The sequence below is a fragment of the Malurus melanocephalus genome, unplaced genomic scaffold (assembly GCF_030028575.1).
Source record: "Malurus melanocephalus ecotype Western Australia unplaced genomic scaffold, MMel_1.1 scaffold_6, whole genome shotgun sequence".
Taxonomy (NCBI): Eukaryota; Metazoa; Chordata; class Aves; order Passeriformes; family Maluridae; genus Malurus; species Malurus melanocephalus.
The window spans coordinates 5,909,545-5,922,831 of NW_026623238.1; the positions used below are offsets into that span (position 1 = coordinate 5,909,545).

At 36.8% G+C, this 13,287-nt stretch overlaps 1 protein-coding gene across 5 annotated transcripts in view; it reads left to right on the forward strand.

Moving 5' to 3' along the window:
• ARHGEF10 (Rho guanine nucleotide exchange factor 10) overlaps positions 1-12,915 on the forward strand; it is a 105,938-nt gene extending 93,023 nt beyond the window's left edge. For all 5 annotated transcript variants that reach the window (XM_057372035.1, XM_057372059.1, XM_057372065.1 and 2 more), the window contains 3 exons: positions 252-426; positions 6,964-7,086; positions 9,015-12,915. In XM_057372035.1, coding sequence (XP_057228018.1) covers positions 252-426; positions 6,964-7,086; positions 9,015-9,529 — 813 coding nt within the window. In that variant the 3' untranslated portion in view covers positions 9,530-12,915. The remainder of the gene's footprint in view (positions 1-251; positions 427-6,963; positions 7,087-9,014) is intronic.
• Positions 12,916-13,287: the final 372 nt, after the last annotated feature.

Below are 13,287 nucleotides of genomic sequence, written 5' to 3' on the forward strand. Positions count from 1 at the left end.
CTCTGTAACTAGGTAGAACTTTGGCTCAAGACCTGAGATCATTCCATATTAATGATTTTATATTTAAAAAAAAGTCTCAGGGAAATCAACATGTCATATGCAGCTATCAGACCATATCCTGAGCAAAGCAGAGGAAGCTTTGTCCTTGTCAAAGAGGATGAAGATGCAGTGCCTACACTGAAAAGCTGGTAAGAAAAATTGAGAGATATCCTTAACTTCACCTCCCCACAGAGCCCTTGTTTTTCTTGCAGAACCACTTTGAAGCCCATCAAGAGGAAGGGATGGTGATCTCTCACATGGCTGTGGCTGGAGTGGGAGTTTGGATTGCCTTCACATCCGGATCTACTCTTCGACTGTTCCACACGGAGACGCTGAAGCACCTCCAGGATGTCAACGTTGCCACACCTGTTCACAATATGTTGCCAGGTAGCTGAATTGCATCATATGGTAACATTTTTGTTTTATCACTGTTGTTCTTCAGTGCTGTAGAWTAGACCAGAATCAGAGGGTTCATCTCGGACTTTGAGTCTGATAAGTGTCTCCTGACTATTTGCTTTACTAAGTCATAGTCGGTCTCCTGCCCAGGCAAATGATGTGTGCAGTGAGCTGGTTGAGTAGGAGCTCTTCTCCTTAGGGGTTAGCAGTGTAATTAGATAGATAAGCAGGTGGATTCTTTTGTTTGGTCATACTTTTTGTGTGACTGTGAAACCCTTGGACAATGTAGTCTGCCATGAAAATGTGTTTACTTTGCTGAGATTAGCATTTGCTTCTGGAACCTCAGAATGTAATGTACCTGAAAGTACATGATGGAGTGCCTAGGATCTGGAACAAGAAAACACTTGCTTAATTTTAGTTACATTAGTAGTTCCAGGGAACTCAGCTGAACCATTCACACTGCCATTTTGGAATGTGTTCAGTGTTTGGCTGACTGAAGCTCTTGTTGAATTAAATGGTTAGTGTTAGATGAAACTTGTGGTTATTGGGATAAAGTCTTACAGCTGTCTAGGTGTTTTATGGCAGAAGCTGTTCAACAGGSAGTTGCAATGGCTTGTATCAGTTTAGCAATAAGTGACACAGACCTCAGCATCATGAAGCACATCAGGTGGGAGGTGTGACAGTGCTGGGAGGAGRGAGAGAAAATGGCATAGCTGAGCATGAGTGTCCATGAGTGGACAGCCGTTCCTTCTGCTTTTCCCTGTCTGTAGACTGGAATAGACCAAGCTTCTGCATTTTTTATGAGTAATGTGTGTGCCAGATTTATTGCTTAGTTTTTTGAGCAGAAGCCAGTTCTTCCCACACAAGAGATTATATTTATATTCCCGCTGGAGTTAGATATAAATCTTACATCAAGAATGTTTCATTTCTTCAGTCTCTGTCTTCTTACTATGACTTCTTTCAGATGACATTAGCTTTGYAATAAACTCTATTATAAATTGTATGTCATGTTTTAGACTGGGTGTTTTTTACATGTGATGTTTGACCTTAGTGCCAACACTGAACAGCAGCAAATTGCCTGCCTTTCAATAGATTTTGATTGAATTCATAACAATTATGCAAAGAAATCAAGATCAGTTGTAAAAAGATTAACTTTGAGTATGTTTTGCTGTTCATAACAGGGGGAAAAGGGGAATTAGGACCTTCCTTATATGTGTTTCCTGCATAGAAATGTCTTCAAAAATTTAGCTTTTTGTTCATTACCATAGCAATAAAACTGCTGATGTAATATAACATCACTTTTGTAAAAGAGTTTTAGCTAATTATATCTCCTTGGTGTCGTTCTTACCCATTTTAGTTCCTTTTTTTTTTTTTTTTTCTCAATGTCTTCACAGAAAGCACACCAGTGAATGGAAATGGAAGTTTATTTTGGGAGTGTAACATTATTACAGCAAATGTTCAAAGGGAGACTCCTTTCTAAAAATGAAATGAATTTCAATTATTTAGGAGCAGCTCTCAGGCCTGTTTATATGATCTCAAAAATGCTGCAACAACAAAAGCTAAAAGATAGAGTAGTAGGAGKTTTACATAATAAACCAGCAGTAAGGACCTTTTTGAACTAAAAGGAGCTAAAGAATAAATGAAGTTCTGTGTAGCATATACTGAGATTAAAAAGGATAAAAAACMAAAAAAGTGAAACTGAATTACAGCACAGTGAAATAGCTGTGTATTTACAATACATGTATTTGCTTTTACAGGACATTTTTATGACATTTGGTTTTCAATGAAACAGCTCTGTTAGTTTTCTGAAATCCAACAGAGGTTTGCAAAATATGCAAAATGTTTTGCAAATCTTAATATGTAAAAATAACAGAAGCAAAAATTCAAGTGGTGTTGAGATGTGAGAAGAAATTGGTGTAAAAATATTGCTAAGAGTCTTAATAAGAGAGATTAAAAAGGCAAGATTTCTGTATAGCTTTGAAGAAGCTGGAATTTTTTTCCCAGGATTTTAGTAGTAACAATATGTAATATTGGCCCTATAGTCTACCTAGAGATGTCAGTTCTGTCTTTGCTTTCAGTAATGTAAATAAGAGGAACATTGTTTCACTAAGTTAATGAAATTTTTCGTTATTATACAGTCTAAGTAAAAGAAAGTTACTGCCACTGTCAGAAATGGTTACTGTGAGTTACAGTACTGTACTTAAAATATAACTATAGCAACTAAAAGGAGWAGAAAGGTCTCAACCCTCCTACTAAGTAATGAGTTCTCATAGCATTAGATTTTCCCAATTTTGTTCTTAGGAGAAGACAGTTTTAAATATAACTGYTCTCCTTCTTGTAAAGGATGTGCCTCCTGTGCTTTGGAGAAGGGAACTCTGCAGCACAGTGGGTAGGACAGAATCACAGGGCAGTGAAATGGCACAGAAGGTGATTGTCCTTATGATCTGGTGAAGTTTATAATATAAAAGAGCAGACTGTGTCTGGAAGATTCTTTTTTCTGATGGAGGTAATTTTAAATCTGTGACAGTCCACTTATGAGTATTGGAGCTGGGAGGGCTCTCACTTTCTGGAGTTATGGAAAGTTTGTGTGTAGGAATGCAGGACTGGAAATTAAAACAGGGTCATAGAGGCAAGTGTGGGATAGACATTTAGTCTAGACTGGTCTGCACTACCTTTGCTTCATATATCATCAAAAATATTTCTTAATAATGTGCTCTGTAATGGAAGGCCAAATGCCATATGTGAAAAGAAGAGAATGTCTGAGAGGGAGAACATTGCAATTGTTATAGGTCCAGGTACTGTTTATTTCACTGTCTAGTAATCCGCAGGACAGCTGGATTGCTTTTTAGGAGCCCAAGCACAGCTCTGTTATCATAACAGAGGGCATACTGAGCAGCAGAAAAATCTATTAACACTTGAAGACAAATACACTTCACTAGTGCAATGTGCCTCATTTTTAGAGCAAGTTTATGCTTCAAGTTTGTGTTTTGTAGTTGAAGGATCAACAAAGGTAGTTTTTCACCAGCCTTTGTCACARCTCACACCAAAAAGATCATACTGTACATAAAAAGACCACTTGTTTTTTCATGGTCACAGTCAGYGTTTTATTAAAGAACATCCTTAAACATGTTTTTGCTTTCACCTCTAAAAGAATTTGCCCTTTTAAAGAGATTACTGTGACTACTGTAACCTTGGTACTTCAATGCTGGAATGGACCACGACAGGTTACCTGTTTAACAAAGAGATGATTTCTGCTTAAGTTGCTGTATTCTGTTTATATCCATATATCCTCTAATGGCATGTGTGTTTCCTGGAAACAGACGACAAAAGCAAAGGAAGAAAAAGTATCATTTCCTCTCTGTGGAAAACAAACTCTTACCATGAGGCTTTAGAGATTGCTTTCTTCCACCCCACCAGGTGCTGGGCCATGAAATGCGATTGCTTTTTGATCRTACTGCTGGGAAATGATAAAAAAGATGGGAAAACTTTAGGTCAGCCCAGCAGATCTGCACAGTGGGCTGTTTTTTTACATAGTAAGAGGAACATGGCCATGTAAGAGGATATGCAGCAATGTCCTTGCACCTTCACCTTGGGGCTGAATTTAGCAGATCTATGAGGATTTATCCAGCTCTGGTGGTTGTTGTAATGGAGACCTGAGAAGGGTGAACACAGAGCAGAACAGAGGCAGTAAAACATTTGTTCATTTGGCTTCAGTTCTTATAATGTCAAGATCTTGGTTGGATTACTTTACAGGTTTTAACAGTTTTTCCTCACTGGGACAGTGGGATCTAAAAGTTTTTGTTTAAAGATGAATATTTTAATGGTTTTGGCATTTATGTTTATAATTTTCTCTTTTTAACTTGTTAATTTCTCTGCTTACTGCATGTTACATTCTGGGGARTTGAATTGACTTTTTTCCTGTGAATTTGAAATATATCAAAACAAAAAGCCTGAAAATAACAAAGATAAGTATGGATTTCAAACCTAGCAGTTTAATATTCTAAATTAACTAGCAGTTAATATTCTAAATTAGGGGTTTTATTTTTTTTTAAATCTATATATTTTTTCTTTAGTTGTTTCATGTTATTGCAAAATATCTTCTCAGATACAGATGTTTCCTGCTTTTCTGAGATTTCACAACAAGCAATTTTCATTTTGACCTCACTATAGCCGGTTCATGCTGTAGGTTGTGCTCAGTGCTTAGGATTCTAACTTGCTGGCTGATAATTTGCTGGTTTTGCCTGTGGAAACAGTAATGCATATTTGCCAGCTTTCCCAGGTAAATATTACTGTAAAAGTTGCTTCAGGTTTGGAGTATGAAATCATAACTATGTTACATTTTAAATGCTTTAAAAAGCATTAAAGAGCTATTATTGAATAACGGGAGCACCTTTCTTCTGCAGGGGATTGAGAGGCAACAGTGCACTTGGAGCTTTTGATAATTTTAAAAGTTAAAAAATTATACTCAAGTATTTTTGTAGTTTGTAAAACAAGCTCTAAATTAAGCTAACTTGTAATTAGCTTGAACTTGCTGTGGCACAGGTGGTAGGAGGGGACTCACATGACATATGTAACTTAAGTAAGGCTCTAAATCATAGAATGTAAATACTGATTTACTGAAAGTCCAGAACACAGAGATGTTTGGGTATTAYTGTTGGAATTTCTTTTGTGCTGAAGGAGTGCCTTTGTGTGCTTTGTTTTGGAAACTGAATTAATCCCATTAATATCTCAAAAAAAAGCCAAAACAAAATTAAAAAAAAACCCTAATACCAAAACCCAACTAAATAAAAAGCCCATCAAAAAAGCAAACACTGCACTTCAAAAGATTCGTAATTTGTGTACAACATAAACCATCCTTGCTTTTTTAGCTGAGGAGCGATGATGCATCCTACYAGCACAAACACCTATGGTTTATGGAAATCAGTGTAGGAGTCTCTGAAGGTCTGCATGAGTACATGGAGTCTTTTAARCTTAGTTGACCTTGTTACACCCACTGAGGATGACCTAATCATGMCTTAAGGGTGTTTTAGGATGTGCTTTTAGATATGCAGAGCTTGGATCATCCAGATCTGACCCTGTGTGAGCCTCTTAAAATGCACCATTGCTGGGTTAATATTTTGGTTTTGTAAACTTCTGTGAGGTAAGACTTGGACTGTGGTCTGCCTCCTGCTTTCCTGTCAAGAGCTTTGGGCTACAGTCAGGCTGCTCCTTCCCTGCTTTCCCAGTGAGTCTATAATTCATATATTTTTGGTTGTCAATTAGCTCAGCTTCAAGGGCCAAGACTGAAAATGCATTCATTTGTGAAACACCATAATTTACGGTCCTTCTCCAAAGTGTAGAATATGAGGGTTCTTGATTCAACTTAAATCAAACATGGAATCCAAATTCCTGACCTACTCATGAAGTGATTCACAACTTGAGACCTATGATAAAGATGGAATGACTGCTCTCTTACAAGTAGAGTTAATAATAAATCCAAGAATGTTTATGTTTTGAACCTGCAGGCTTTAAGCAGAGTTTTTAAATGCTCCTCCCCATAAACTTGGCAAAAGTTTGGGCAGCCCCTAGTTTCTTTGTCTGAAACTTGTCAAGACCATTTTGAAAATTGATCTAAACTGAATCAAATGTATTTTTAGTAGCCTTTAAAAACAAAAATTACTTTGTTTTCATTAGGAAAAATAGCAACTCTGTAAAGAGGATTGTAGAAAATCAAAAAGTCATAGAGTAGTTTTTATTGGAGGTTACTCTGGAGGCTGTCTTGGTCATCCTTCTTGAAGCAGGCATGATTAGACCTGGTTGTTCAAGGTCTTGTCCAGCCAAATTTTAAATATTTTAATATTTTTGGATAGGTTGGAGACTCCACAGCCTTTTGAGCAACCTGTTTCAGTTTATGGTGAAGCAGCTTTTCCCTACGTAGAATACAGTTTTCCCATGCTCCAGATCTGAACTGTTGTGTCTTTTCATTTCACTTTGCACATGCGAATAATTGTTCCCTAAGATAGGTGCTGACAGCATTTCTTTTAAAGTCTCCCAATCATCTTGGTTGCTTTCATTGGACTTTTTCCAATATGCCAATGCCATTCTATGCAGGGACCCAAACTCAGACAGCTGGACACAGCACTTCTGATAGAGTTCCACAGATTAAAAACTAGGGAAAAAAAGTAATCATGAATAGGCTTGAGTCTTGAGCTTAATGTGTTACTGAGTATTGTGAAGTAAAATATCTTTCACTTTTMTTATTGAGAATATACAAACATACCCTTTTCATGAAAGCATGTTTATAGAGACACTMTGTGTCTACCTTCAGATGCTGCACTTTAGAGATTTAGGGCAGAATGTTTCAGAAGTTCAGTAGTATTTAAATTGTCATGTACGTAAAGTGTAATACTAAAATATAGCAAAATATTTGCCTTTGCGATGAGTGCTTTGCTGAATTGAGATGGTACAGCTGATTKTGTTTGCCTAAAGTTACTTTGATTTAGACAAAGGTCATCACTTCAGTAATGGAGCACTTCCTAATCTTCACAGGGCARCAGCGTGTCTCTGTGACCAGCCTCCTGGTGTGCCATGGTTTACTGCTGGTTGGAACAAACCTGGGGATCATAGTWGCCTTACCAGTGCCACGCTTGCAGGGGATTCCCAAAGTAACTGGTGAGTGAAATTTCTCAAAGGATCAAGTACTAAAGATGTCATTTCTTTTTTGTCAGTAACTTAAGTGAACCTGCCAAATTATATGTATTGTTTAAATAAAAGTTAGAGCTTTGTGATGAAATTATACTTGCTCTTTCCAAGCTTTACRGTGTTATCCGGATACTTGTCTAGTTTTTTCTCAGTTGTTTGAGAGGGACAATTGTTTTCCTTTAAGAGATAAGCATTAATTCTGTTGGAGTATAGCCAAATATTTGGGGATGAGAAGAGAATGCAAACTGTCTTTTTTTACCGATTTCAGGAAAATAGATGTATTAGGTTTAGAGACACAGATAAACTAAAAACTTACCACATTGTCTAACTGGTTATTGAATAAATTGGTTTTATTCCCTTTTGCCCCAATCTGGAGACTTACAGTATATRAGAGTATGTATTTCATTTTTGTAACAGTGATCAAGGTTTTTGCATTCTGGAAAGATGTATTTATTGAGTTACTTTCATATTGCCCCATTTGAAATACAAACACACGAATGCAGCTGTATCACTTTACAAATGTTTAAGCTACTAGCAGAAGCAAGGTTTTTAAAGTGTGTTTAATAAGGACTTTCCCCCAGTGTTTTGGATTCAGAATTCTGCTCAAGCTTCTGTGTTGCAGAGGGAAACTGGCAGATTTTATGAGGCAAGCTGTTTGCAGCTTCTTCCAGGGGGAGAAAAAAAGGCTTATGTAACTTTGCAAAATGAAAATGAAATCCTCTGTGTTCAGCAAAATACGCAGYAATAATCTGGTATGACACAGGATAAATGCTTTGYAAAAATCTGGAACCTACCTTAAGTGAAAATAAGTGCAATACAGGAATATGCATAATTGCAGAATCATATAATCTCTTATTCTTCCATTTTCTGTTTTTGTTATTGTGGTTTATGTCATATATTCGTGCATTTATCTGGGATGAAGATTTCACAGATGTAGCAGCATCACATTTAGACATCTATTTTTATAGTCTTTGATACTGTATTTTGACCTCAGAAACTGTGGGTTTTCCCCATTATGTTTCAGTAGTGATAATTCATCTTTATTTGATTGTACTTTCTATAAAAGCAGAATGTGTTTTCTTATAACATGGAGTGCATTAGGGAGTTAGGGATTGATGTAGTGATTTATAAGGTTTGTGGACTTTTCCCCTTACCAGCCTAGCTCTTTATCATATTGTGGCTTACTTTGTAGAATTCGATTTTTTTTTGTCCTTTTCCTTTTTTTGCTGTAAAAGCCACATATACCGTTACTGTTACAGATTCTGAATTTGTCCATGTGCACTTTGTTTTGCATACATTCTAATGATTTGCACAGTTTAAATCTTCCCTGTACCAGCAGTATCCCACTGATTAAATTCTTTTAAAAACAAAAAGAAAAACATGATTGTGCAGTCATTTCCTTATGATTTTGTCATGGTAACTAGACAAGCAGAAGGATGAGTTTCAGCTCCTGTTGTATAGTGTGSATGAGTCTGTTGCAATGAAACAGATGTTCTTATGCTGCTCTGGAGAGGTACAGAGTTAGAACAGGATTGATTTGGGGTACACAAAATATGTGGAGATTACTGGAGAAAACTCAGTGTTACATTTATGTCGATGCCAGCTAAAAAGTCAGCAGTATTTCTGTGCTCATGCTGCATTGAGAACAGAGCACAAAAGTGACATGAACTAAATTCTTATGCTATGTTTTAGTTGATTTATTAGTACAGTTCTAGTAGACATTATTTTTGTACTTAGATTTTTCTGTAAATAGTGTACACACAAGGTGAAAGACTGGATGCATATAATAGAGCTTTAAGAGTTACGCTATTCTGAGCAAATTTCATGAACTAATTATGGTAGAACACTGTGGTCTGAGAAATAATGTTCTTTAATTGTGTCTCTTCTTTTGGCTCCAGGAAGAGGAATGGTGTCATACCATGCACACAATAGCCCAGTCAAGTTTCTTGTAACAGCTACATCTATAAACAAGAAGAACAGAAACAAATTGAGGAACAGCCTCCCTCCTGGCTCAGAACCTAAGGACGACGACCAAAAGAACATTCTGCACAGTGAAAGACCAGGCTCTTCCCTTAGTAATACCCAGGACACTGCAATTAGGCTGGGGGATTCAGCAGGGTCCATTGCACAAAGAAGTGACTTGTCATCATCTTCTGGATCTCTTACTTTGTCTCATGGATCAAGTTCCCTAGAACACAGACCAGAGGACAGTAACATTTATGAGCTTTTGAAGGATCAAAATATCTCATTTAAAAGTAAAAGACAGAGATCTAAGAAAATTAAGGCAAGTTCAGTGTTAGTAATTTCTGGCGGCCAAGGACACAGAAGAGTGAACAAGAAGACCAAGCAACAGCGACAAGATGAACTAGTGTCTTCAGTGATGGTCTGGCAAATCCCGCTGTTAAATATCTAACTGAACTAAATCCAAAAAAGTGCTATTAAAAAAAGTGTGTGATATYCTTTTGTGGCTAATACCAGCTTAGGATCCAAGCAGATAGATTTTTTTACACCTGGGAGCAATTTCAGTAGGCTTGGATCACAGGATTAAGGGAGCAACACAGACTTCACATACTTAGAACATTCAGCAGTGTTAGAGTACTGRAAAATGTTTAGCTATTGGTGCTGTCCTTGATACTTAGAAAAAAAGGAACTGTTAGGGACTTTTAAATGGTTTTAGAATCTCTTACCTTATTTATACTCACATTTATAAAGATCCTAATTATGTTCTATAGCACTTAGGGAAGGCACGGAAGACATGCTATGTCTCATGCTGGTTTCTGCTTACATAAATCAGCTGTTTCTACTTTTTCCAAAGTGACATATTGCATGGACTGTATCTTTTAACAAACTAGCTAATTTTTWAAATAATAAGTAGTCTAATGTGAGCTAATATTAATTTGTCAAGAACTATGATAGTTTTAAAACTTCATTCCCCAAACCAGAGTTTRGTTGGAACAAAACTAGCTATACTAATTAATTGGTATTTGTTTATTACAACATAAAACATAGATTTTTTTTAACTACTAATTTCTAATGCTCTGTATTATTAGAAATGTTGCAAAAAATTTTACAAAAAACATTAATTTTCTTGATAGTTGCAATGTGTCTGTGACTTGTTTTTGTTATACAGAAAGTTGCAAGGATTCAATGGCTTCAGACAAATAGGAAATACAGATACAGGACAGCTGTGCATTGTAGTGCTGCTAATATATCCTCCCTCTGCAACTCAATAACAAAGCTAAATATGGACTGTAGCATTTTTAAGGAGCATGCACATCCAYGAAATTAATGATGAAGTTATTCATTAAATTATTTCTTGGGAAGATATATCCTAATACTGGAATATCTATAGGAAGTGCAGGTAATCACTAYAGGCCCTACATCAGCTGAGTTGTGCCGTGTCCCCAGGAAAGCATCTATCAACTAATGGCACAGTGCAGCCACAGAGATAGTGGTCATACTTGAGAGGCAGGCACCTCTTTGCACCCAGTTTCAGCCAACCACAGTCCTGTAAATGGGTGTTGGGAAAGTGGGGTGCACAGCTTCTGTCCCTCAGATGAGCAGGTTGTCACTTTAATATTGTTAGAGGGATTAATTCTAAGCAGGGACCTAAAAAATGTTTTATTCATGAATCAATGTGTTTCCAAAGGAAGCTTTGAATTTGGGATTCCTACTGAAATTCCCTGTTATACAGATCTCTGCACATCTGAAATATATGACAAAGGCTTCAGCTCATAAAGACATTGCCAGAAATGGTGATGAGACACATCCTTCACTCAAAATCTGTTTAATACAGGTAATTTGCTGAATAGAGTTGCTGGAAACATTCTTTTCCCTCATCAGTTGACTGAAATACAGAAAAATTAGAATGATTAAATTTCAATTAGGTTAAGAACTCTAATATTGTCCATCAGTTCAGTAAAATGCAAGTGAAGTATATCTGAAATAAAACGTTTGTCAGATGTATGCATTGTCTAGAATCAAATAAAACTTCTGGCTACTTTGGTACCATTATTATCCCAGTAAGAGGGTGATTTGCCCTAGAATTATTTCTACTWCTTCTAATTCAAAGTCTTGATTCCACCATTTGTTTCCATCTGCATAGTTTGAATCACTATCAACCGTAACAKTAGTGTTTCCCAACACATGCCATTTCAAGGCAAACAGTGCTAGAGACTGAGGTATTTTGTTGGATATAGCAATCGGGTTGGGGTATTTAAAATGTTGCTGAAATTTGTTTTTATCATTTTGCAGTGGATTTGTGTATGTCTTAGATTTTCCATCTTGTTTGCTTTAAAAAGCAAACCTCTATCATGGTGACCCCAATATTGGTGTGTAGGCTGACTGAGCAGGTTTGACAGCACTGGACTAATGTCAGGTCTTCCCTGATGCCTGACACCAGTGAATGGGATAGAGGGAATGCTGGTGCAGGCAGTCTTTGCCTGCTAAGTGGCACCAAAATAGGCATTTCAAAACCAGGTGTGCATCCTGATTTCAGAGGCTTTGCCTGCATCCTACATTCCTGGTTAGAACAAGATTCTTGAGCCATAATAGCATGGATTYCAATGAGTCACAAAGAATACTTGTTACAGATGGAATTGTAGGCTTAAGACCTTCATTACTGTGCTTTCATTCCRTGTCTTTTGCTGTGTATCTTGCAACTTCAGTTGGGTATTGTCAGTGYTGGCAAAGGCTTAGTGTTGGCTTGAGTCCTGGTGGGAAAAAAAGAAAAAAAAGCAGAGTGCCTCTAAGCTGGGCAGCTGGCAACATTTTCCCAAACTTTTTTTCCTGAGCTACTGCCTAGGCTCCCCTGGCTTGAGAGATCAAAGCCAGTTTAATTTTCTATACTCTTCCATAGCTATGGCCCTGGGAGCTTCTCTTTGCCCACTGTGTGGAAGTACTACATTGTACAGTTTAATGTATGTATATTGAAAAACAAGTTAAAAGATTCTTCTGTGTATAAAGCATATGTAATCTAGTATCCCTTTGCTACACTGTAGCATAAGGACCACAGGYTTTATTTTGCATGCTCCTTGGGCGTGGTATTCCATGTCTGTGCCTTCAGGACTGGAGAATCACCTCTACTCCCTCATGGATCTTGATCACTAGGAGCAGTAAGCAGAGTCCATCACACGCTCAACTGGAAATCCGTACRTGGTGTTATTACAGGATCCACTAGCAGTAATTAATATGAGTTGTAAAGGGACATTTATCCTGTCTTTCAGCTGAAATGTAATTTTCTTCAATTCTATCAATAAAACAGTTGAAACAAAGTGCAAATCTGCTCTCCTGAAAGTACATTGGAGTTTTGCCAGTGACTCCTATAAGAACAGAATGGGTCCCTCGTTAAATTCTCCTATTTTGAAAATACATATCTATTTATCTTAYTAAGCTGTAAAGCAAAAGAGAAGCTGTATGTCTGTCTTTAAAAGTACATATTGTCATKAACTCGATTTTAGTAACTTACTGAGCATGAAGTGCAGTGTTTCTTTCTGACATGCAACTTACTGGTATTAGGTTACTATGAAAACAGGCAGGAACCAAAGTTTCTCTTACAGCTGGCAAATAGTCCTTGTAGCGGTTGTAGACTGTGCTGCTAGGAGGTTGGATTTTGCTTTCTGATACTGCTTTTCTAGATTAATAGAAGTTATGAAATTAAWAGGAAAAATGGGGAGCAAATGTAACCACTATGATATATTCTGTATATGTTTTCTAACACATAGTAGTGTCTTTTGTAACATGAGCCATAAAACTTGCRTATTTATGTTCAAAGTATAAATTGAGAAAAAATGTTTAATAAAAAATATGATAAAAATTAACTTCAGAAGAACTTCTCGGGTTGTCATTTTAACTAGAAGGCTAGAATTTGGGTCATGCATTAATGAATAATACATATATTAATGGACTCATGAAAGGGAAAATAGGATATGTGGTTAGGATGACAAAGGTTTTTTTTTAGTTTTATATTTCTACAGTTTAAACATCAGCAAATGCAGTTTCTGAAAATTACACAGTCATTTATTATAAGGTTTGATTACTGCATCAATGGGCCTGAATAGTGTCTAAGCAGTAGAATTGCTACTATGCTTTCTATGTGGAGTGTGCATCAGCACTTGGGCAGCATGCACGCTGCATGAAAATGAGAGGCATTAATTTTGAAAATGAGTATTG